Source organism: Pyxicephalus adspersus, chromosome Z, assembly GCF_032062135.1.
Source record: "Pyxicephalus adspersus chromosome Z, UCB_Pads_2.0, whole genome shotgun sequence".
NCBI classification, from domain to species: Eukaryota; Metazoa; Chordata; class Amphibia; order Anura; family Pyxicephalidae; genus Pyxicephalus; species Pyxicephalus adspersus.
Genome location: NC_092871.1, coordinates 7,041,650 through 7,066,706, shown reverse-complemented (window position 1 = coordinate 7,066,706; position 25,057 = coordinate 7,041,650). Strand labels below are relative to the sequence as shown.

The 25,057-nt window shown below is 46.5% G+C and overlaps 1 protein-coding gene across 7 annotated transcripts in view; it reads left to right on the top strand.

The window, feature by feature from the left end:
* The window catches only part of BCORL1 (BCL6 corepressor like 1), a 66,020-nt gene that overhangs the window by 27,716 nt on the left and 13,247 nt on the right, over positions 1–25,057 (top strand). For 3 of the 7 annotated variants that reach the window (XM_072431448.1, XM_072431449.1, XM_072431447.1), the window contains exons 2-6: positions 7,247–7,417; positions 8,253–8,343; positions 12,654–15,308; positions 18,908–19,052; positions 23,504–23,584. In XM_072431448.1, the coding sequence (XP_072287549.1) occupies positions 7,332–7,417; positions 8,253–8,343; positions 12,654–15,308; positions 18,908–19,052; positions 23,504–23,584 (3,058 nt within the window). In that variant the 5' untranslated portion in view covers positions 7,247–7,331. Of the gene's footprint in view, positions 1–1,514; positions 1,664–3,877; positions 4,074–4,443; positions 4,597–7,246; positions 7,418–8,252; positions 8,344–12,653; positions 15,309–18,907; positions 19,053–23,503; positions 23,585–25,057 lie in introns of those variants that run through there. The other 4 variants (XM_072431451.1, XM_072431452.1, XM_072431453.1 and 1 more) reach the window with 4 other exon arrangements.

The following is a 25,057-nucleotide window of genomic DNA, read 5'->3' as shown; positions in this document are numbered from 1 at the left end:
GCCCGCCCTTTTTTTGGCTCGTCGCTAGCCCGCTCTCTCTTTGGCTCGTTACTCATCTGCTCTCTTTGCCTTGTCGCTCGCTCCCTTGCCTCTTCGCTAACCCGCTCTCTCTTTGGCTTGTCTCTCGCCCGCTCTCTCCTTGGCATGTCGCTCTCTCTCTGTTTCCTCCTGTAGGTCTCCACTCGCCAATCTTTCTCTGCCCCCCCCCACTCTTGGTGCTCAGTGAATCCTCTGATTGCCCCTGGGGGGCAGTTTTCTGCCGTTCATCATGGCAATGATTTACCTAATTTCCCTAAGATCCTTTCCCTGCGCTGCTGTCACCGGGTGCTGCGTCCCCGCACGTCACTCACTACTCGTCCTCGCCGGCGTTGGGGTGACATTGACGTTTGCTGAGTGACAGCACTAACGCTCTCTTGTCATTAACTGCGGGCAGATGGAGGTGTCAGGAGGTGACGGCGTCTCTTCTGCCTATCGATCTATCTCGATGACAACGCAAAGCCGCAGCCATTACCGCCTCTTACCGGGGATTGGTGTCGTTTGCCATTTTTATATTTTTACAGACTGTATCCGTCTGTGCAGTCAGCACCCCTGCTGAACAAATGCCTTTGATCTGTCATTTACCACACATGCGTCAGTGGCAATGGAAACTGCGGTATTTCATGGGATGGCGATTTATCTCCAAATCTACCAGTGTGATCATCGTCCTGTAGCAATTTATCTACATTGAACAAATTTGAAATTTTAAAAATAATCCCTTCTGATCCTGCCATGAAGATCCTTGTCCAGGCACTTCCTATTTTAGAGTGACAACGCTCTGTTCATATCTCCCAGCCATGCTTCTGCGTTGTCACCCAAGTGATTTATTACACAGACATGGTCCTGAAAATGCGGCCATCACTGGAGTGCTTTTAGACAGGAAATGGCTGCAAAGAGGTTGCAGGTGATCCGCAGCACAGAGCCGCAAATGAAGATGGAAAGACAGTGGTTCATTAATGTTTAATAACTAGCGAGTTGTAGATTGCACCACCTTTTGAGTCACACTATTGGTCCATTAGTGTGATAGGCGGCCTTACTAGCCAATAGGGATGCGGGGACAGCTGATGACACTACTGACCTGGCGCACTTGGCGTTAAAATGCACTAAAAAAAGCCCGTCTATACGTGTCACAGTGCCTGGCGTCTCTCTGGCTGATGATTACAGCATCAATGCGTTTGCATGTCCGAGTTCTCAGCCTCCGCGTCCTTTTCCTTTTTTCTTTTTTGGCTCCTGCAACCAATGCGTCTCCGCGCTGTGAAACGTCCAATTATGCCTCCATCAGAATGCAACGTCATTTATGGCAAAGATTTGGCAGTTTCATTTGTTCAGCAGTGACGAAATCCGCTTTCAGTTTGCGAGCGATGGGTGGTGGTGGGGGGGGGGGTTGTCGGGTCCTGCGAGGTTTGTGTGCGAGGGAGATAAATAGGGAGGGAGCGGAGGTGGCGGAGCTTCTGCTGAGGAGGGAATGTTATCACACGGGAGGAAGGAAAAGCATTCTGCACATGTTCTGTCTCCGCGATGCATGCCTGGCGCCGACCTTGCCCCAACGCAGCCACCAGCGCAGAGGCGGTTAAGCCGTCACGCTGTCGATAGCGGTTCCCAGAGGCCACACGAGGTGCATTCACAGGTGGGTGATCGCTCCGTTTTATCGGCGACCGCTCTGTTTTATGCGTCGGCAGAGATTTGGAGAGCGCGGCTTTCCTGCGATGGAGAAATCATCTGCGACTTAAAGCATCGCCCCACTGCAGCCATTTTTGGGTTGTAGGTAACTGCGAGCTGCCCCCCTGCTGATTTCTTTATATCGCCCTACGCTGGTGGTGTCCCCGCTTTTACAAATTAATACAAGGGGACATGGAGGGCTTTTTGCTGATTGGTGTGTTCTCCCAGCCTCTTTTAGATGGGTGCAGCACCCGGCACTTTCTTAGTAACCACCTGGCTGTACATATTACGGGGCTGCCAGGCACCTACAGCTTCTTCCCACCCAGCTTAAAAAAATTTTGGGGTTTAGCAATGTGATTGGTTTGAGGGCTCTGAAGGCTGAAGATCCTGCCATCAATGTCCTTATTAAAAAGAACCTGCCCTTTCCAGTGTTCAATCCAGAAGTTTTTTGCTGAGTGGGAAGGAGCTGTAGGTGGGTGGCAGCCCCTGTATTGTTACCCAACTTTTCAGTAATCGCCCAAAAACAGCCGGGGGGGTTACTGAAAAGTGCCGGGCGGTGCGCCCAGCTAAAAGGGGCCGGGGTCACCAAACGTGGCAACTCCCGAGGGAACCTCAGTGTGAGGTCCATAGTTGGGCGAAGACATTGTCCCCCCCACACTCATTTCCCCATCTTGGGCCTGCTAGCATGCATGGAGGGGATAAGAGGAGAAGGTCTTACTTACCCCCCCATAAATAGACACCCGGCATTGTATTGGCATTGTATTGGACGATGGTCATATTTAGATTCCAATGTCAGAAATGCGATTTTAGGGAACATTTTCTGGTCTCGGTTTACAAATATTAAAAAACGAGGGCTGACATTGATCCAAAATGCCTTTTATTTTGAACGCTCAGTTGCTCCAATGCAGCTGAAATCATTGTTGGCAGATTGCTGATATTATAGGAAACGCACCGCAAGTTCCCTTTGAGATCCGTAGCTCCATATTTCATCGCCATGCATTTGAAATCATCCCTGACAATTTTATCTCAAAATCTTTGCCATAAAAGACAGCTGGTGAATAGAAAGTGAATACAGACACACACAGGTGAATGGAGCAGTTTGGCCCCCAACACACAATCGCATTTCCTGAATGCAGCGGATGAAATTAGATCACCGACTTCCAGGGTCCTGCAAGATCATCAGGGCAAAAGGCGATTTTTGTTTGTAGTTTGTGTTCTTTTTTTGTCCATTTCGTTATTTGCATGCAGTGATCTCCCTGGCCCCTTTTAGCTGGGTGCACCACCCAGCACTTTTCAGTAACCACCCCGCTGTTTTTGGGAGGTTACTGAGCAGGGGCTGCCACCCGCCTACGGCTTCTACCCGCCTATGACAATTTCTGGGTTGAATACCAATCTGGTTGCATTCCCCTCCCTGCTGTCGGTTTTTTTTTTTTGTCACTATAAAAAATGTAAAATTACAAGTCGGACAAGGGGCTGTTTATTGGCACCGGGCAGGTCTGGTATAGTTGAACAGAGCTTTAATAACGCATTCAATGCAGCACTAAACCCGCATTATTTACCTGTTCCCGCCACTTTGCAGGGAGCCTTCTTCTTTCTTCACTGCTTATTTGCGATCTTTGGCCATCTTGATTGGCCGGGCCAGGATTACATAAGTCCCGCGCAGGTGTGTGGAAGTTCATTTTTTGCAGGGATGGGAACCTGGGATTGTTGCACGCTATGCATGCGCACCTCAGTTTTTTGCCCGCGACCAGGAGAGATCATGCAGGTAGGATTCATTATTACAGAAGGGTCCTCGTATGTCTCATTCTGCAATAATTACCGGCCCGATCTGAACATTCGGAAAAATGAAACTTTCTGCTTTAAGACCTGGCTTCTTCTTTGATTTCACCTTCCCCCCGTTGGCACCAATGCATTTCACCAACGTCCTGCCAAAACCTTCATGCGATTGCCAGGGCCCTGAACCCCTGGTGCTGGTTTCATAGGATGAGCCAAATCTCCATCTTAAAGATTTCGATGCGAGTAAAGAATAAAAAGCGTCGGAGCCCGAGCAGATCCATGACAAACGGCGGCAGTGGAGCGGCAGTACCCTGTAGATCTGCGTGACGCTCCCTGGGCTGATGGTCCGGTCTCGACGCCCCCTGTGCTGTGGGAAGATGTGACAGCGCCTGATGAATGGGTTAAAGCGGCTGGCCATCGGCACGCCATCTGTGATTAGTGAGCGCTCAGTAAAGCAGGATATGCGTAGCTGCTACCCTGCGAAGGGGACGGCTTAGATCAGCTAATCGTTACCGTCGCTCCGTTTCATCAGAGGCTGCTGCCGCTTAAAGGAGAATTCGCAGGAAAGGGTTTTGTAGCTGAAGTCTTCGCGGATATAAACAGTGAGTTGCAGGGCGGCCACAGACGGGAAGATATCTGCGGGAGAACAAAGGGCGGGGGGAACCCTCACCCATCCTCGTTTTGTGTCGTCGCAGCTGTGAGAGTTTCCCGTAAGCTGGCCAATCTCCCCACATGATAACGAGCTGCTGCCAGAGGCGCTCATCCTCGGGAGATCGGGGGCTGTTATTAGGCAGCCTTTGTGTTTTGCGGACGCATCCGTGCAGATCTGTAATCGTTTATAGATTTTTTTTTAACTTTCTATCTGCCTCTTGCAGTTCCTGGACAGCGCAGCTTTGTGCAAAGGAGAAGCAGCGCAAGGAGCCGATGCTGCTGCTGTGCAGGTGACACGCTGATTAGGGGGGAGAGCAGAAAGATGAGTTTATCAGTCCGCTGCTTCTCCTTTGTTGGAGGGGCAAGACCTGAAAATGTTGCTGAACTATAGCAGAGGAAACTCAGGTCTCCTGTGCCGGACAGAGCTGTGTAAACCTTAGCACTGAATGGACACAATAACTAATTCTTTGGCAGGTAATCTCCCATATATATGAATCGGAGTGCCTGGAGATTAGCTTGTTACTATGTATAGATTGTAATTGTATATATGAGTCATGTGTTCTGTGCATACAGTGCCCCAGCTTTATTCTTCCTCCTGACTTTCATTGTCAGACTGGTGAGCATCGCATCTGCGTCTTGCCCCCCATCCCATCAAATCTTTAGGCCTCCCGGTGACCCCCTATCAGAAAGCAAATTTCCAGTTGTCACTAGCACATTTGTCCTCATTTCCTGTTGCAGCTTCTCATGTGAATTCTTTCACATGGGGCAAAAACTGCAAACAAAAAAAGTAGCATGGCCGGTGTTAACCCTTTCCTGACTCAGGACTCTGTTGCTTTAAGACCTCAGGTAGATCCTCTTTTGTAGATAAGTAATTGTTGGAGGGCGTTGTCACATGACATGCTCAAACTTTGACTCGTGCGTGCAAACCGTCACAAAGGGGTTAACTTGCCTTTAGCAGAGCTTTGGTGTAAGGGTCTGTGGGGTCAGCAACCATTCCTGCCACTGAGGTCACTCTGGGGGCGCGACCCTGTTATTGACAGGAGCATGAGCTCTGCAATGGGAAGGGGGGGCAGACGTGCCGAGTAAAGAGGACCTGTCACTACGGAGCCCTTTATACCATTCCGGCTTCAGGTCCTTGATTTGTGAGCACTGCTGCTGCTGGGGTGGGGGTTAAAATTCCATCAAGTTTTTATTCCGCCCCGTGACTCCATTGGCTAGAATTCCCCTCCTAATTTAGCAAGCAACAACAGAGGCTACGAAGTAGTCACCGGGAGAATAAAGCTCCCCTGTTTCCACCAATGGAGTTGGTTAACGCAAGCTAACACGCCATACATGCGTCGTGGCGTTTTTTGATTACAATAGCCATGTGCACTTTTAGAGGGAAAAAACGTAGTACCATTCATCCTGCGCTCTAAGTGTTGCACGTCTGCTTTTCACTCTGATGCGTTGACTTCTTAACGAACGCAGCAGAAAGGAAAGGTGCAAATGAGCCCTCCAGATTTCGCTCTCCTGCTGTCTGAATGTGCGAAATGTCACATCTCCATCGGCGACTTACATTTCGCAGCAATCCTGACAAGCGGCGACGCGGAGAAGATGAATATTTCCTCGGAGGTTTGCAGCGAAGCCTTCGGCCAGGATCGTTATTGCGATGCGGCCCCAACGCTAACAGCGCCAGCGTAGGAATAACCCCGCGATCGGCAGCAGCTGGCCAATCTCAGAACGAGCGCGCCGTGTTTACAGATAGCTAGGTGTGGCTGAGCGCAGGAGATGCGGGTCGTGTCCCGGTCGCCTGATCTGATTCCGTCATCGTGAAGAAGCTGAATCTGGGGTTGCTTTCCTTGTATCCTTGGAGGAATTTTTTTTTAAATGTCTGACTGGAAATGTGCGCTGATTTTCCGAGGGATAGCTGTATACGTAAATACCGCTCTTTGCTTCCTGTTCCTTCCCAGCGCCAAACACTTGCTTGTTTGCTCTTTTGTGTTATTAAAATCACGCAACTTCGCAGAGGAAGCACTCTCGTCTCGGGCACATCGGGGCGGCAGAGGAAGTGCGCTCGTCTCGGGCACATCGGGCGTCAAGTCCTGTCATTGCCTGGGAGGGGTGAGATTAAACCGGCTCAGGTTTCAGAGCCCCGAACCTCCCCTAAAAATCTCCCTCTGGGCCCTCTGCACTCCCGAGACACAAAAGCGCAGCTTTTCCTGCACGCTGCTGGAGGTTTAAAGGGACCTCTGAGGCCCCTTGAAGAGACTTTTTGTAGACCAAAGTGACTTTCAGTCTTAATAGCAGCCATTTTTTTTTTTTTTAGATGCATCAGTTTAATTCACATTCCTGCAACCAAATTACACCCAGCAGCCATGATACGCATTGATTTTGGTGCTTATTTTCCACAAACCATGAAGAGTTCCTGGAGGAGCTGATTGAATGTTTTTGGAGATGTGTGGGCCATGGGAGCAGTGCTTAACCTGGGTGGAAAGAAATTGTAGATGGGTGGCAGTATTATGACCCAACTCTTCAGTTATCACCCAAAAACAGCGATGTGTTTGCCCAGCTAAAAGGGGTCGGGGAGAAAGCTGGGGAGTGGAAACTTTTTTGCAACAGCAATATATGAGAAAATTACTCAAGTGTATGCCAACCATTACAATCATTATTGCAATAACCATTCGTTTTCCAGATCCATTTTCATTCTTCTGGTTGGTGCATGCATGTGTGTAATTTATTCTAATTGCCCACCCCCCACATAATTAAAGTTGATTGATGTGTGTGGAGCCCCCATTCTTTGCTGTGCCAAGCTTCCTTCATGTAATATTCGGGTGATACATCAGAGACGGAAGGGGTACTTCTCTAGTTGGAACCTCTGTTGTTTGAAGCCACGTTAGGTGGATTTTTGCCTTATTTCCTATTATGGTGACCCTGTTAAAATGAAGTGAGATTAAAATGACAGATTCCCTAACCTTTTTGTAATTACCTGCAGTACTAAATGGAGCTCTCAATACCAGTGCAAACTTTAAGACGTTCTTATCTGTGGCAAAATAGGTTTTAGCTGGAGATGCACTTTAAGGAGTTAATCACTGTCTGTAGAGTGTCATTTGGTCTTTTACTAAGCTTTGCTTTTTCTGTTTTCCAGCAGGTGGAATCTGCGCAGGACACCGAGGAGGAGGGCAGGGGAGCTGCACACTCGGTTGGCAGCTCCAGCAGCCCAGCCTCCTGCCATGATATCAGCCGCCCCGCTCTACAGCGGAGTGCACAATTGGACCAGTGCCGACCGTGTGCGCATGTGTGGCATTAACGAGGACAGGTGAGATGCAGATGATGTCCGTGTTACTGAATGTTGAGATTGTTACACCAAATTCATGTTTGCACCCTCATTGGTTACGTAGAATAAAGTAATGACTTTTTATGGAAGGACAGCAGCACAAAAGTCTCCAGTACCACACCAAATGGCACTTCACTTTGTGCCACCACACTGCTGCCCATGTCTGCATTCATCCCTCTGTTCCCCATCATGGGGCTTCTGTCTGCCAAAGTATGACCCCATGGTCACTAGTGCCCCTTCTGTTCTGGCCCTCCCCACTCTCCAACACACATCACTTTTTGCCACCACTTTCCACTACTACTATGGTGCACATGTCAGACATTGGCATGCATTTGACTCTGCCCCTGGCACTCCAGCACTCACTATACACTGCCCCCAGCACCCTTGCACACACTTTACTCTGCCCCTGGCGCACGCGTTACACTGCCTCCTGCACCCTGGCACACGCTTTACACTGCCTCCTGCACCCTGGCACACGCTTTACACTGCCACTGGCACCCTGGCAAGCACTTTACACTGGCCCGGCACCCTGGCAAGCACTTTACACTGCCTCCCGCACCCTGGCATATTCTTTACACTGCCTCCTGCTCCCTGGCACACGCTTTACACTGCCACTGGCACCCTGGCAAGCACTTTACACTGGCTCGGCACCCTGGATCTCATTTCAGCCTCTGGAACTTTGGCACACCTATTACCCCTTGCCATTCTTTACGATGTGTTTGTTACTGCATCCACATATCCTTCCATATTCATCTTTTTAATCCTTAATATCTCATTGGCGCCCCAACTGTAATTTTCCCATTTTTGTTTTGGACAGAAGGACGCCTATCTCTGATGAAGAATCCAAATCGAGCAGCACACAGCCCCTGGGGTGTGAAGAGCGTTGTGTAAGCAGTGTCCTCTCCAAGGTAAGCTTTATCTGAGCAATGCAACATCCAAAAGAACTAATCCCTTCCCTTTTTTTGTCTGGGTCAAAGGATATTGGCTCAACTTCAATGCTCAGGTACCCCAACCGGTCGTGTTTTCAGGATTGTCCTCATCTCGCTCAAACAGTTTAATCTGCTGCTGGCTCATTAATGACCACAGCTGTTCTTGATGAGGAAAATCCTGAATTCTGATGTTAAGACGTATAACAGCTTTCCATTCCCTGTTGGCTGGGCACCAGCTTCAGATTCTTAGGCCTTATTCTAATTCTGGAGCAATGAAGTTAAAACTATTTAGCAGTATGACAGCAGGGGAACACTGTGCACAGTCTAAGGGAGATGAGAAGCCACAATATTATCCAAACTTAGGCTACGTACACACGTCAGATGTTTCTCGTCTGATTATCGCCTCAGGGCTGGTATCGGATGAGAATCTGACGTGTGTACAGCAACCATCTGACGTCGTTAATGGATCCGTCCTGGTGGATTCAAGAAGGACCGCAATGCAAGTGAATTGAGGGGAGAGCAGTGTGGTGCCACTCGTTCGTTCTCCCCTCTCCATAGAGCAGAACGGCGCTGTATGTAAAGTACATGTTCATGCATCTTTCAGTCTTTTTGTTGTTGGAAACGATTGTGAAAGATCCTTTCCAATGAGAAAAATCTAACGTGTTGCAATCCAATCACACCTGATATTTAGATGAAGCCTTGTACAGTCACCCAATAATTGTCGCTCAAAGTGATCATTGTTTATCATTTTGTATGACAGTGGAGAAGATGAGTGGTGTGCACGGTGTTATAGAGAGGGGAGGGGGAATCACAAGCAGGAGGCACCCTGGAGACTACAATAGCTCCCCAGGCTCTGCCACTAAAGGTCAATGCAGGTCCTAGATTTTCTTGCCTGTGATAGACCTTTTGTTTCAAGTAAAAATGCAACACAGGTGTTGTATGATGTTGTTAACTATTCTTTGTGCTAGGTCCCAGTTCTTCCAAAGCCCCTTTTAGCTGGGTGCACCACCTTGCACTTTTCAGTAACCATCCGCCTGTTTTTGGGTGGGTTACAATACAGAGGCTGCCACCCGCCTACAATTTCTTCCCAGCCAGCTTAAAATATTTTGTGGGTTGAGTACGGAAATCTATTAGTTTGAATCTCCAGCTGCAAAACTTTATTGTTTGTACTGACCTTCAGTGGGGGAGCATGGTGACCTATGCAAGTTGGAGTATTAAAGAAGACTTGTAGTATGGAAGCTGTGCTCAAAAATGGCAAATGGGGTGCAGGTGACTGGTCACTAGTATTGGCTGCAGTCGTTCAGTTGGTGGTCTTTCTTTTCACCATTACTGACTTAGCATGCCTTGTTCATGCCTTAGCATGCTTGCCAGCTAGGAAGGTACAAATTGACAAAATAAAGAAAGCAGGGTTATTTTTTGAACTGCAGGTCCTCAGGTATAGCCTTCTCTTCAGCAAGGAGAACACTGAGCATCACCAAATTTTAGTCCAGGCAGTAGATCCATGGATGATCTTACAGATGTAGGTACAGGAGTGCACAGGTTCACCTACATACTTGCAAGTGCATTGATATTCTATGTGAGAAATTTAAAGCAATAGCTAAAACTTCAGTAGATGAGTAACACTTTCTGAAAGTTCCCTTTAAGACCGGCAGCAGCAAAAGAAAATTCTGTCCTGCTAACCATGAGGATATGAAGGAAGCAGGATGCTGTAACAGTGGCATTCTGCTTTAATGCCAACTGTAAAGGTTTCATAATTGAAGCTTTCAGGGAGCTTTCCCCCCTACTTCAGGGATCTAGAAATATGGCCAACGAAAGAAAAGAGTTCTCTGAAAGCATTATGAAACCCTATAGGATGGCAATTCTTCATTCTTTACAGGTTGTCATCAGTCCAGGAAGGCTCAACGAGCAATAAAAAGATTAGTTTTTTGTCTGTGTCTCCATGGCAGAGATTTACCATCATTTCCTGTCCTGACAGGATGTGGTATGGGAGGGGAATTTCCCTAAGAATACAGAATGCAATGAAAGCCCAATTAACCTAAAATCCAAAAAAATGAAATTCATAAAGCAGTCATTTTTTAGTATAAATTTATAGGTATGACCTTTAAACTGAACTTATATACTTAGCAACCCATTGTGTAGCTGCAACTGTTTCACATCCCCTGCCCTTTTTGTGGGAAGTAGCTGTAGGTGGGTGGCAGCCCCTGTATTGTGTCCCAACTCTTCTGTAACCACCCAAAAACAGCCGAATAGTTACTGAAAAGTGCTGGGTGGCGCGCCCGGCTAAAAGGGGCTGGGGAGAACACTGCTATCATGAGTGAACCTGGAGGATCCAGCAAACCTGGAATAGATACGGCCCAGGAAATCCATTTTCTGATTTGCTGGATCATCCAGGTTCACCTATGATAAGTCTACCTTCTCCAGTCTTGTAGAACTTTAATAAATCAGGCCCATGGTTTCTAGTGCACGAATACTGGGAAATGTAGTCTGGCATCTGCTGGTCGTGCAGTGCCTTTCCACAGCCATGTCAGCAGTATATCGTTGCAGGTTCTGCCTTCTTTTGCTGCCTATTTGCCACTGGACAAATGGCCACATCTGATCCTCCTACACGTCAGTCAAATGTGACCGTGAAGCTTTATCCTTCCAGTGATTACATCATTGGCTCCAATGTAGGGTATATATTGAAAACAGTTGTTTTTTTGCATGTAGATGAGAATGGAAAATGGAGGAAAGAAGTTTGAAGGGAAGTTTAAATGAAAGAAAATTAACTTTTTTTGGAAACCTACTAAAGCTTTGGATAAGAACTTTAGTAGGTTATATTCTGTGTCTTTCCACTGTCTGACCTCTGCTAAGCGTTCTTAGGGGACCGGGGACACTCTTCAGGCAGAGCTGCTTACTAGATATCTGCACTTCCCGTAGATTCTCCAACATGACCCATCGTGGTAAGTACAAAGCACTTGCTTCTGTCCATCTCTGGAAAGTACCCGGTGAACTCAGGAGCTGTGTGTTTCCTACCTACTATAGCGGCTCACGTTGAAGGGTTTTGCAACACTCTCTTAGGTGGGGATTTCATGAGCAATGCTGGAGATGTTCTTTAGTTTCAAAAGGGTTTATGACAGATAAATTAAAAGTACAAAAAGAAACTTTAAACATTTGCTGTAGTCTCAATGAGGGAGGGCGAATGGAGAAATGTTTCTTAGAGGAAGTTTGAAGAAGTGTTCTTATTGAGATTGAAAGAACTCTTACCAATGGCTTCTTCTCACGGGAGATTTGGAGTGCCCATCATTCCCAGGGAACTCATCAGCAGGTGGATGACGTCACAGGAGGATAGGCAAGTATTTTATATTTATTCCCTGGGATAGAGACATAATTCTGCCCCTGTACAAAGCATTGGTCAGACCACATCTGGAATATGCAGTCCAGTTCTGGGCACCAAAAAAGGACATTGTGAAATTGGAGAGAGAGCAGAGAAGGGCAACTAAACTAATAAAAGGAATGGAGGAGCTCAGCTATGAGGAGAGATTTGCTGAACTGAATCTATTCTCCCTTGAGAAGAGACGTATAAGGGGGGATATGATTACCCTGTATAAATATATAAATGGTCCACATAGAGGACTCCCTTCCCAACTATTCACTTTAAGATCATTACAAGGACAAGCTCTTGATAAGGAAGGGATTCTTCCTTATGTGGAACCGGCTCCCTCAGGAAGTATTTTCAGCAGTTGTCATTGAGGTTCACCATCACGTTTGCTATCTAAGGGTGGCCTGCATGCAACGTCAACCTTCCTAGGAACACATTGAAAATGCTTCCAAGGGCCATACTAAGCTCTTGGAACAGAAGAATATATATAGACGTTGGGAGGTGATATGCTAATATGATTAAACAATCAGGTATTTTCTAATGTTTCTGATTTCTTATGTTGGTTTTAATGTAAAAACCATCTGACTGCAGAAATTGACAAATATTTGCCCCTCACAGCTGGGGTTTATTTGATTAGCAATCAGAACATCATCCCCTGATTTTGGCACAAAGAACTATATGAAAAAATTTATGAACTTCAATTTTAGGCTGGTAAAGTGAAGGCAGTGTTCTCCCCAGCCTCTTTTAGCTGGGGGCACCACCCAGCACCTTTCAGTAACCACCCAGCTGTTTTTAAGTTGGGTCACAATACGGGGGCTGCCACACACCTACAATTTCTTCCCACCTGGCTCAAAAAAAATTCTGGGTTGAACACAGGAATTTCTTTTTTTTCATTTTTGATATTGGCTGATTTTATTGTGTTTGGTTTCAGGTGGATATAGTACCAGCACCCAACCAAAGTGATGCCCTGATGCTGCGGGAAGATGGCGGTTCACAAGTTGGAGCTGGTCAGCGACTAGAAGAAAAACCCCCAGACCCTGTCGTCTCCGAGCCTGCTGGAGCTGCACCATTGGCAAAATCCAGAGTTAAGACACGAGCTCATGAGGCCAAGCAAGCCGCTAACATGCTGGATACAACTGTTCAAACAGTTTCAAGTAAACATGCTAAAAAAGTGGAGTCTGCCAAGGCTCCGGCACAGGAGAAAACAGCGAGCATGGAACCCCCTGCCCTCCGGCCTGCGGATGCAGATTCTTCAGCAAAGCAAAAGTCTGTACTGGGCCCTGGATTACAAATTGCAGGCCAGCCTGTGGAGGCCTCCCACACAGTAGTCTCATCCAGCTTTGGCACTTTTACTCCGTTGACTATGAGCAGAATCTGCTTCTCTGCCACTCAGGTCCCTAACGTACAGAAGCTTCCTCTGTCCTTTCCAACCGGTACCCTCTTAGCACCAAGCCAGCCCCTAGTTTACATCCCTCCCGCCAACTGTGGACAGCCTCTCAGTGTAGCTAACTTACCAACCACGTTTGGCATTACTCAGACGCTGACCCTTCCCATGCTGCCCGCATGTTTGCAGGAGCGATGCCTACTTCAGACCCCTTCAGACATACACACCCATGCTTTTAACCCTCCTCTGGGAAGACCCTTAACCACTGACCCTAAAGTGGCTTCTACAGAATCCAATAAACCAGCTAGCATAGTCCCTTCCATTACCCTCACCAACAGCAATAGTGTCATCCCTACCACCGAAAGCTCCCCGGCCACAACAAACACAACGTCCTCCACACTAACAGCTTTACAAACTCTGTCTGCACATCCCACTCTTCCCATCGTCAGTGTAAGCCCTATCGCCCTCACAACGTATTCAAGAACACCTTCTAGCCTAGAACCTCAAAGCGATTCCTCTTCTTCATCCGTGTCCCCTTTAAAGTCCCCACCGCAGCTGGAGCGAGAAATGGTGTCTTCTCCAGATGCTTATGAAATGCCTTTGGACTTGTCCTCCAAATCACACCGTCATAAACATGCCCCGTCAAACCAACGAAAGACACCTCCCATGCCAGTGTTAACGCCGGTGCACACCAGTGGCAAAGTCTCCCAGACCAACGTCTTGTCTAGGTCTGACTGTACCTCCCAGCGGCTCACGCCAAACACCAGCAGCAGTGTTAACCAGACTTTACGGGGGGCACCACTGGTCATGTTCCCAGAGTTCTTAAGAAATGGAGATCCGGGGTCAACGCAACTAGCGTCTGGGTCCTGGATGAAAAATTCTACTGCTCTTATTAGTACCATTCCTGGTACCTACGTAGGGGTGGCAAACCCAGTGCCTGCCTCTGTGTTGTTAAACAAAGACTCAAAGTTGAGCCTTAACACAGACTCCCGCCATCTGGCAAAGCAGGAACCTATCTCAATCATTGACCAGGGAGAGCCAAAGAACTCAGGGTCGTGCAGCAAGAAAAACAACCAGGCGAACGTCGATAGCCAGCAATCCACCGAAAAACTAAATCTTATCGGACGTGTTGCTACAGTGAACTCTGTATGTCCGTCGAAGGAGTGGACCTTATCTGGACATGGGACAGTACACCCAAAGTGTCCCTTAAACGGGAAGCCTAGCAATTCTCAGGTTCTGCCAGTTAATTGGTCTCAGTACCATCAGACATCACTGCTTTCCATTGGCCTACAGCCCACAAGCACACTCCATTCAAACCAAGGTCCTCCTCACAGACTTCCTGTTGCAGAATACGCTTTATTCCCCAACATTCTTCCAGCCGAGTCCAATGCAACGCCTCAAAATATAGGGGAATCTACACTTAATGCCCAACTGAAAAACTCCACTGGAGCTGCTCCAGAGCAGGACATGTCAGCAAAGACAAGGACATGCGAGACTCTATTAAAGCAGCATAAATCCCATACAAACAAAACATTGCTTGCACCAAAACCTTCTGCAGGAAATAATGTTTTATACCCTCAGCCAGGTGTGACGGACAGAGCAGATTGTAGTGCAAATTCTGTACAGGGGGCAGAGGAAAGCCCCCATTTAAATAAAACCTCTGAAAAAACGAACTGTAAAGACGAAAAGATTCGACCAAAGTTAGGTTGCAGTCGAAAGATCTTTGGCGAGGCCAAGCCGAAAAACAAAGTCTTGGCCTCGTACATGACTAATGACCAGCTGACCGCGGCCCAACCAAAAGACAGTAGCCGCGGCCTATCTCTGCCGGCTCAGGAGTGCACCAAAAAGGACTTAAAGGCCGATTCTTCACAAAGGAAAAGGAGCCACAAAAAAGCACACACGTCGGACAACTCGAACTGCGTACAAGAGGTGGACTTGAGCAAAGTCAAAATCGAAAGGATAGACGAGGACGAGGAGAGCTTTGGTCGTTTGCCGACCTTTAACAATTCATCATGGTCACCTGTGGAAATGCCACCGATTACCAAAGTCAAGGCCCGGGTGAAGAAGGAGCCGGGGCTGAGAGGACGTATAAAACAAACAGAGGAGATAACGCCGACCAAGACCACACAATCCAAGTCCAAATGTAAAACGAAGCAGAAAGATGAGGCGGATAAAAACGTGGAAGAACCGGTGAAAAAGAAGGTGAGTAATGCCGATGAGATCTATAAGCATGTTTTGTATGTGCCGGGATTGTAAGACATTGTATGACCTTTTCTCATGACAATCATGTAATCAGGTTATATAATGATATTCGTTTACCCTTTTAGGGTATTGTAGATTTACAGTCTATTGTTCAGGCCTGAAATGTTGGGACTTCTGCAGAGGGTTGGATTGCTTGTATACCTAGCAATCAGCCATTGGGTTATATGGGGGTCTTCAAGCGTCAGTAAGCTGGTATTGCAACCAATTTTAATAACAATAGTTTTCTCATCACAATACAGTGTTGAACCCAGAATTTTTATTTAAACCAAGTGGGATGAAGCTGTAGGTGAGTGGCAGCCCCTGTATTGTGACCCAACTCTTCAGTAACCATTCTAAAACAGTTGTGTGGTTTTTGAATAGTGCCGGGTGATGCGCCTGGCTAAAAGGGGCTGGGGAGAACACTGCAATATTCTGTTCAGGATCCTGAAGATTTTCGTAGGTGTACAGTTATTAAAGCTCCTTCTTAAGTCTGCATACACACGTGCAATAATTGTCATTGGAAACGATCTTTCATCTGAAAGATCCTTTCCAACGACAAAAGACTGAACGATGAATGAACGAGCGCTGTACATACAACTCTGTTCTGCTCTATAGAGAGGGAAGGGGGAAAACAATGGAGCGGCACCCCGCTGGGCTCTCTTCCCAGCACTTTCATTATGATTGTTCCTTGTCAGTGGATCCACTAGGACGGTCGTTTGGACGACGAGCGCTGTACACACGCAAGATTCTCGTCTGATATCAGCCCTGAGCCAATTATCAGACGGGAGTCATCTGATGTATGTATTGTAGCCTTAGTTTTTTTTTTTTAAACAAATATTTTGTGATACGTTATTGTACCACTATTATGGCCTCCATAGTCCTTTCGCTTCGTTTTTGGGGGCTTTATGTTATGAATTGCACGAGGTTTCAGTTGGTAAAGGCTTGCACGTCTTCAATAATTCTGCTGCTCAGTGATAGGACCCCAGTATTATTGCACCCATTTTAGTGCATAATGTGGTGCTGTGATAAAGGCAGCACAAGAATTTCAGAAAGAGCTGGCAACACACACAAAATTACACACCTGCGGTATTTTTGGCACCACCGCTCATTACAACATAAGCTTACGGTGTGCTGTAGCACAAGTGTATTGGAAGCTTTTGTAGATGTGCATTGGCTTGAGGCTCACATTTTGCAAGCTTTACCAAAATACAGGGTTCTCCCTGGTCCCTTTTAGCTGGGCGCACCACCCGGCATTTTTCAGTTACCACCCGTCTTTTTGGATGGTTACTGAAGACGTGGGTTACAATATAAGGGCTGCCACCTGCCTACAATTTCTTCCCACCTGGCTCAAAAAAATTTCTGGGTTGAACACTGCAATCCATTAGTGTGAATGGGCCACACTAGAATATAATATGTTGCAGGTTACCAATCCTTAAATATGGTGGCTGCATTTGTTTATCCCATTTTCAGAACATTTTTGAAAGGTATAGATTGACCCTACCAGAATGCAATATCCTTGTCACTTCCTGAGAGGTGGACTGGAAGCGTTATTCTCCTGCATCTTCCATAAGCCACTATCCCCCTCCCCCATGAATGGAGATGAAGGAAGGCAGACTGGGTTTTAGTTCATGCTGGGTAACAACCATGACTTCCTCCATGGATACAGTAGAGCAGTGAGTGTGGCCACACAGGAAGACGAAGTGTTATTCACAGGATTACTAGGTGAATATAAAGCAGAAAAAAGCCTGAAATATAAACAAATGCAGCCACTACAACCAAGAATAGGAAAACTGCAATATTTTTCATTTTTGTTTTTGGGTTTAGATAAATTTTAAGGACATTTTGAAGGTAAGTGTTCTAAGACAAGACTGTAGGTGTTCCATCTTTTACAATTGCTTTCTCCATATTGTAAATGAAGGTGAATCAAGGTCAGAAGCTCGGCACAGGGATAGGGGGAACCCCTCATATTATGCACAGCATGAGTGCATACCTGGGAACTTGGCAAGGGATAGGGGGAACCCCTCATATTGGGCACAGTAGAGTGCAGACCTGGGAACTTGGCACAGGGAAAGGGGGAACCCCTCCTTTTGGGCAAAGCATGAGTGCAGACCTGGGAACTCGGCACAGGCATAGGGGGAACCCCTCCTATTGGGCACAGTAGAGTGCAGACCTGGGAACTCGGCACAGGCATAGGGGGAACCCCTCCTATTGGGCACAGCATGAGTGCAGACCTGGGAACTTGGCACAGGGATAGGGGGAACCCCTCATATTAGGCACAGCATGAGTGCAGACCTTGGAACTCGGCTCAGAGATAGGGGGAACCCCTCATTGGGCATAGCAAGAGTGCAGACCTGGGAACTCCGCAGAGATCTCCAAGTCCCTGAGAGACTTTCAGTTCATTTCAGTCTCCAGCAATATTAATATCTTAGGTTTATGTTGGTGAATGGTTCAAATCATGAACTATTTGATCTTTTGCAGCTTATAATGTAACACCATTTCTCCTGTTTCCCGTCAGTGATGTGTTTCCATCATCAGGTCATGCAGCTTTGTTTCTGTCCAGCTTGGTTTACTTTGGGTTGGTTGGGAAAAACTTGGCTTTGCTGGTTGCACTTATTAGGGAAGTTGGGGGGGGGTTAGCCCTTTCTGACTTCCCTGGCTGTGTGCTGGTTCCAATTCCTGTGCCTTACTCAAGTTTAAATCTTTGTAATAAGTCCATATAGAAGCTTTTATAGGTTTCAGAAGCCATCAAAGGTTCCCCATAAATGTATTTGGTATTAAGAAGAAAAGTGAATGCGGTGCACAAAGCTGGTGAGCGTCTTGCAGACTGCAGCAGAATAAATGGTTTAAACGAGATATTGTCGGGATGAAGAGACAATGTCAGCATTGCCCTGACATGTACAATTGCCTAATCCACCCACTCCCTCTCTCTGCTGGACCTTCCTGTCTCAGCTCCAACATTGACTGGTATCAGAACCAGGACAGGGGCATTTATTTTTGCATCCCCTATGAGTGTATGTAGCCATGGCTGAGGGCTGAGCATTGTCTTATAGGAAAGGTCATGTGACCTCTGGGGGTTGAACTATGCACTCTTTAAAGCCGAACCCCAACCCAATCACGATTTCGTTGTTGCTTTCTTTCTGCCTGCGGTATTGAGGAGAGCAGTAATTGTTGTGGTATTATCCCTGGAGTTTTTTTTTAAAGGTAGGTGGGTTGCAGCCCCTGTATTGTGAACAAAAGTTTTCAGTAACAATCCAAAAACAGATGATTACTGAAAACTGCCAGGCAGTGCACCCTGCTAAAAGGTGCTGGGGAGATCACACTACATGAAAACAGACAACAGAGGTCCCATCTTCCCTTTGTTCTCACTGGACAGGAGGAGACACAGAATGCAGAAACAAAAAATGTCAGGACTTTTATCCCTTCCCAGCAATGTCTGTACCTAAGAAACGTTTGGAGTTGTTCTTTAAATTCTACTTATTCTGTGCCGGAGATCATGAAGGCCCAATCGTCATCCACTAATTCTCCTTCTATGCACTGACTTTGTCCTTTCTCCATTTCAGTGGAAAAAACAACCGGCATCCTCTAGCCCAGAGAAGAAGGAACCCAAAGCCACAAGGTCCAAGAAAGAGCCAACCGTCGGCCGGACCAAAAGACGAAGGCGGAAGGTGATCAAGAGTGAACCTCTGGATCCCGAATATGATCTGGGTAAGAAAAGAGAATGTGGTTGGTGGGGAGTTTATGGTTACCAGGTATATTTGATACTCATTGTGGAACGCGGTGGGAGGAGCGGCCCCTTGACCTTTCATCGGGGAGTGACGCCAACCAACCATCAAACTCAGCTCTGTAGCAGTGGTGGCCAGGGGCCCCTCCATTGCTACTGGGTCATCCTCCATCATATGAAATACAGTAGAGGTATAGAGGGGATTGGTCACCCCTTGTATTCACAGACCCCAATCATGCAAGGGGCCTGCAGTGTTGAGATTTCTTTTTTATCATTCTTCGGTGACCCTTTTTTTTTTTTTTTTTTGACGGGGGGCGTGCGGGGAAGCTTTAAATAAAGAACAAATAATTAGCAAACAATGACAATACAGCGTGTGTATTGCTGATTTGATCTGCAGAGCTCTGCTCAGTTATTGGCAGCGTGTGATTGCAGAGGAATTCCGCATCAGGAGGATGTTACTTAACAGAAAAGAGTCAGCGGTCGGCAGTTAGCACCATTTCCTGTGTCCCCAGTCACACTTCCTGTTGGAGAAGGCGGTCCCTTAGCCTCCGATTCAATGTAGAAAGACTTGTTTATTAATACCACACGTTGCGGTCTTCCGGCTTCTCTGTCTGCCCAGCAAGGGGGCCCTCTAGCCTTCCCTTGAAGGGAAGCGCTGCAAATGTTGATCAGCAGAGAACGGGGACATTACAGTCCGACAAAAGCCGACCTTGCAGCAGCCAGCGATCTTTTCAAGTTCCCGTTTTCAGTGTAGATCTGTTGTAACCCATACAGTCTTTATCGGCTTTTTCCCCTCATTGGCTGCAGGAGTGTGAAGGGTTAAAGCTGACTTAAAGGGACATTCCATTCCTCATAGATAAGCCCCAACCTTTTATTATGGGAAGAGGGAGGAGGTGTCAGGGTTTTGTTATCTGTCAAGAGGGGAATTAATGGTGAATCCCTCCAGTGGGGGTCAGACAAAGGGGGGCAGAAAGGAAGTGTTTTATTCTCAGCCAATCAGATGCATTCTGGTGCCATGTGTTTGGAATGGCATCCCCCTGCAGTGCTCAAACCTGGCCATGGGCTGCTGATAATACTGCATGTGCAATGCATTGTGGAGTTTTCTGTGCAGTCCAGGTAAATAAAAGGGATGATGATTATTATTATTAATAATAATAATAATAATAATAATATTAATAAACAGTATTTTTATAGCACCAACATATTACACAGTAATGCACCCCTGGTTGGTGTGTACCCACCTTTGGGTTTACAAGGAAGGTGTGGTCCAGGTCCCGGGGCTGCTGGAAGCTGCCAGCTCCATGCTTCTGAATGAGTGCTTGTGTGGCTTTGATTGGTGGTGCATGGTAGTCAAATTGGCCCCCATTTATTGAGTAGGTGGTAACTGCCCCCCTCCTTACCATCCATGTGAATCCAGTCCTTAATACCCAGTGCCCGTCCTCCTGGTTTGTCCTCATAGTCATCATTTGCTTTCCTGTCTTGATGACATCCCCGGCCCCCTATTGTCCTGGTCTGGATTAATATTATTAATAAACAGGATTTATATAGCGCCAACATATTACACAGGGCTGTACATTAAATAGGGGTTGCAAATCACAGACAGTGACACAGAAGGAGAGAACCCTGCCCCGAAGAGCTTACAATCTAGGAAGGCTCTGTAATAATTACCCCTGTCAGGGGCTGTTATTTTGCAGTGGCCTTGTTGCCCCCCCACTGTGCATCCTTTCTGCCATCATTATACCTCCGGATTGTAGGCTGCCAGGGGTAAGCAATCATATGTGCTATCCACAGATTGATGAATTGATGGTCAGAATTTGTAATCCGGGCACAATACTGCACCCCAAAATGTTGCTTGAAGTGGGTAGCAGACCCAGGGCACTTTGCATATGGTGGGGAGGGGGAGCATTGGGGATGAAATAATTTAGAAAAGAAAGCCAGTTCTAAATGTGGCGTTTTGCTGCATTATGGGGACTTTTCTCACATTGCTTGGTACAGTCCTGGTGTCGCTGAAACAGGAAGTGTAAATATTCATCCCCAGTGGGGACACCAGCAGCAATCCCATCCTTTAAACCCTATCCAGTTTACCAAAACCTAAGTATAACTCCAGTTTAAGGTTGTTACTTTGTATTGGAGTTGGCTGGATTAGAACCTTGGGGATTTCTATGCTTCTCTATGCAATTCGAGCAGATCATGATGGGGAGGGCCAGCAGGGTGCTATACGTAGCTTCCAGTATCAGGGCCGAAGGATCTTTCAGTATAGAGGCAAATAGTGGGCTGGATGATGTTATTCTGTAAAGGACATTATATTGGAATTTACAGCACCCGAGATTCCACCTCTATGCGATGCTAAACCTCCAGGAGGCTGGGAGGGGCAGATGATTCTGGATGTCCTCTTGCCATGAAATGAGGCGGGATCTATCCGACTTGCTGCAGCATCTAATGTACATTGAGTGAAATCTATTTTAGGCCAGGAGTAGAACCTGGAGTGTGAATTGGGCAAGGCTGTTGGTGCAGATTTGAGGACGTGGGGCAGGCTGCAGGGGCAGATTTGAGGAAGTGGGGGAGCTGCAGGGGCAGATTTGAGGAAGTGGGGGAGCTGCAGAGGCAGATTTGAGGAAGGGGGGCGGTTGCAGGAGCCTGTTTGAGCTGGGGGGGGGGGGGTTACTGCAGGGGCCGTTCAAAGCCCTTTACCAGTTCAGTTATTATATAATCATCTTTTTGACTAATCTAATAATTGTCACATGATTTCCATTGGTCGCCTTCCTACATAATGAAAGATGTGTGCCTTTTCCCAGTGATAAAATGACAGCAAATTCCTAGAATAGCTGTGCGTATCTTCATGCGAGGGTTAAAAAGTACAAAAATAGCAGAAAAAGTTTCATTAAAATGTGGAGGTTGGCTGCGGAGGAAAGAGCTGAAATTTTGTACAGCTTGAATGCCTCGTGTTTACTTGTATGTGAAAGATTCATCCATAAAAATGCTGACATAGAGCTGCTCCGAGACTTCTGCAGGACTATCAGTATAGCGGTTTTACATTGGACTGAACGCGTCTGTTCATTTGATTGGCGGTGCAAGGCGGCATGGTTGCTGTACATTTAGATGCTTCTAGGGGTTTGCGGCCCCTGCTGCCTCCAATGATTTGTGCTGGATGGTGCGCCCAGCTAAAAGCGGCTGGGGAGAACACTGTATATATGTAGAAATGGAAGTCCTTATTCACCCAATGGGGAGTAACTGCATATTGGAGTCTATGGACTGTGTAACTCATAGGATGTTGTGGCCGTAACGGCATATCCCTCATTGTGGCAGACAGCGATCTCCTCCAGCACTGCGATGTCCTCTACTCACCAGAGCTCCATCTTCTCATCGTCTTCTTCCAGTCTTCAGTCTCTTGATTGTTCTGCTTGGAATTATTATTATTAGACAATATTTATATAGAGCCAACATATTATGCAGCGCAGTACATTAAATAAGGGTTACAAATGACCGACAGATACACAGGAGGAGGAGCGGTCCCTGTCCCGAAGAGCTTACAATCTAAGGTTACATACACACGTAATATGATTCTTGTCTAATAATTGCCTCAGGGCTGATATCGGACAAAATGGCGGATCAGCGAACAAGGATTGATCATAATGAAAGTGAAAGTCGTCCCCTCCTCTTCTCTCTCCATCGAGCAGAATGATGCTGTATGTACAGTGCGAGATCCTTTCCAACCACAGTTATTGCACATGTGTACCCAGCCTAAGAATGACTTTATTCCCACTCATGAATGTGAGGTTTGCATGGCTCTGAGCTGCACATGCATAGTGCTGTGTATTCCCATTTGGGGGTCAGTTTTGAAACATTTTCACCCCTAAGATTCACCCAGCTTTTTGCTCAAAACACATTGGATTCCATTGGAGAATGTGTGAATCTACTTATACCCATGACTCATTTTGTAATATATTCCATTGTGAAACAATTTGGGTAAATCTTCGTATAAAGATAATAAAAATATTTATAAATGGACTTTTTTGAAATCTTAAAGTCTTATATCTTAAAAAGCTTATAAGTATTTCCCGAAAAAAAGTAAGAACTTACCTTGATTTTATGGTTCTGGAAATGTCCAACGCGTCATGTAGGTGTGATGGTCATGTGTCCACCAAAGTTTTCCCCTAAAAACTCTGTCCCCATTTGCTCTCTGCTGTCACCCCCATACATTACCTTGGGGCGGTGAGACAAACACAGCACCGACTTTGCACCCCCATACATTACATTGTGGGGGGGGGGGGACATATTGAGGCTGTCAGGCACCGGCTTTGCACAATACCTTCATTTCAGCAATAAGGAATCATTAAAATCTTATATTTTAAACCAGTTCATCCAAATTAAATTCCAATTCTCTAATAAATCTGATCCACCTGGAAACATTGTTTTTTCTTTTTCTTTCCTGCAGCTACACCAGAGAGAAAACCCAAAAACAATTTCCGAGACTTCATTCCCGTCATCTTAAAAAGCAGAACCCGCAGCCAGACAGGTAAAATAAAGACATAAAATAGTCATTGTATTAGCTGTAAGAGGGAGAGGAGATGGTGGTCATGGATGCATTTTTATTGAACAACAAAGCCGATGGTGTCCCGGGGTGTCCCTTGCTGACCTATGGTGTGCAGTGCTGAGATTCGGCATGCGTGTAGGTCCTCTTACAAGTTAAACAGACCTCTCACTAGCGTGTATCTGCTTCTGTGATTATCCTTTTTTTTTTTTTTTGGACCTTAGTGAGGGGTTAGAAATCCACTCAGCCTGTGAACCCAAATGGAGGACTTAAAACTATAACAGTGCTTCTCAATCTTTTTAACATAGGGAAACCCTTGAAATATCTTTCAGGTCTTTAGGGACCCTGTTTCATAATTACTAGATCCACAACTCATAATACATTGGTGTGGTGGTCAGGGGGAAGAATCTCTCTTACATTGCTGGCCATTGGGAAGAATCTCAGCCTTACAGATAGCCCAAGAAGATCAATGGTGTCACCGGAGAGACACAAACAGCTCATTACTCGAGGAACCCTGGTTGGGAAACCCTGTATAGGGACTGAAAGTGATGGAAAAGCCCATAAATTCTGCTGTCACCAAAACAGGACTAAAGAATAAATATGGAAATGGGGGCTTGTCTCGTTTTCCTTCCTATCATTGGAGGTTCAGCATCATGTGGACATCATCACAGCATCCCATTTTCAGGAAGTTATATACAGCACTCTGGTAGCCCCTTCTTTTCCTTTTATATATGTCCAGTGTTCTCCCCGGCCCCTTTTAGCTGGGCGCACCCCTCGGCACTTTTCTGTAACTACCCGGCTGTTTTTGGGTGGTTACTGAAAATTTGGGTTAGAATACAGGGGCCACTACCCGCCTACAGCTTTTTCCTACCCAGCTTAAAAACATTTCTGGGGTGAATTATGATGTCTATTGTCATGTTGCACAGAGACAATTATCAGAGTGCGCCCATTGGTGATGTGGAGCTCGCCAAGCCATGCCCAGTTGCTGCCAAATTTTGACAATCTACCACCAGATCCAACACGTGGCAAACATATTCGTGCGTGGGGTACATCATTTGCATCGTTTGCCTGTTCAATGAACCCTCAAATGGGCGATACCACCCCCTCCTGTCCCAATGACTATCGAGAGAACGTGGGGAAGGGTTGGAATCTCGATCAGCTTCTTATTGAGGTTTGTTCCCCCATATCAGGGATCCTATCTGTTCTTCCAATACCAGCAGGTAGAATGGGGAAAGGTAAAATATCCGCTCCTATTATGTCCTAATTTTGGGGTTGTTTCTCACTTTCCTTTCCAAGAAAATAAAACCAGGAATGGGAAAGGTTTGCACTCCCATTCGGTTCTTTTTACTGAACTTGTCCCCATTTGGTGAATTTTCCTCCCTTCCTTTCCAACAGGAAATATATGAAAGGTATACAGTCTCTCTGTTTACTCTAACTTCTTGTGTGGTCACTAATAAA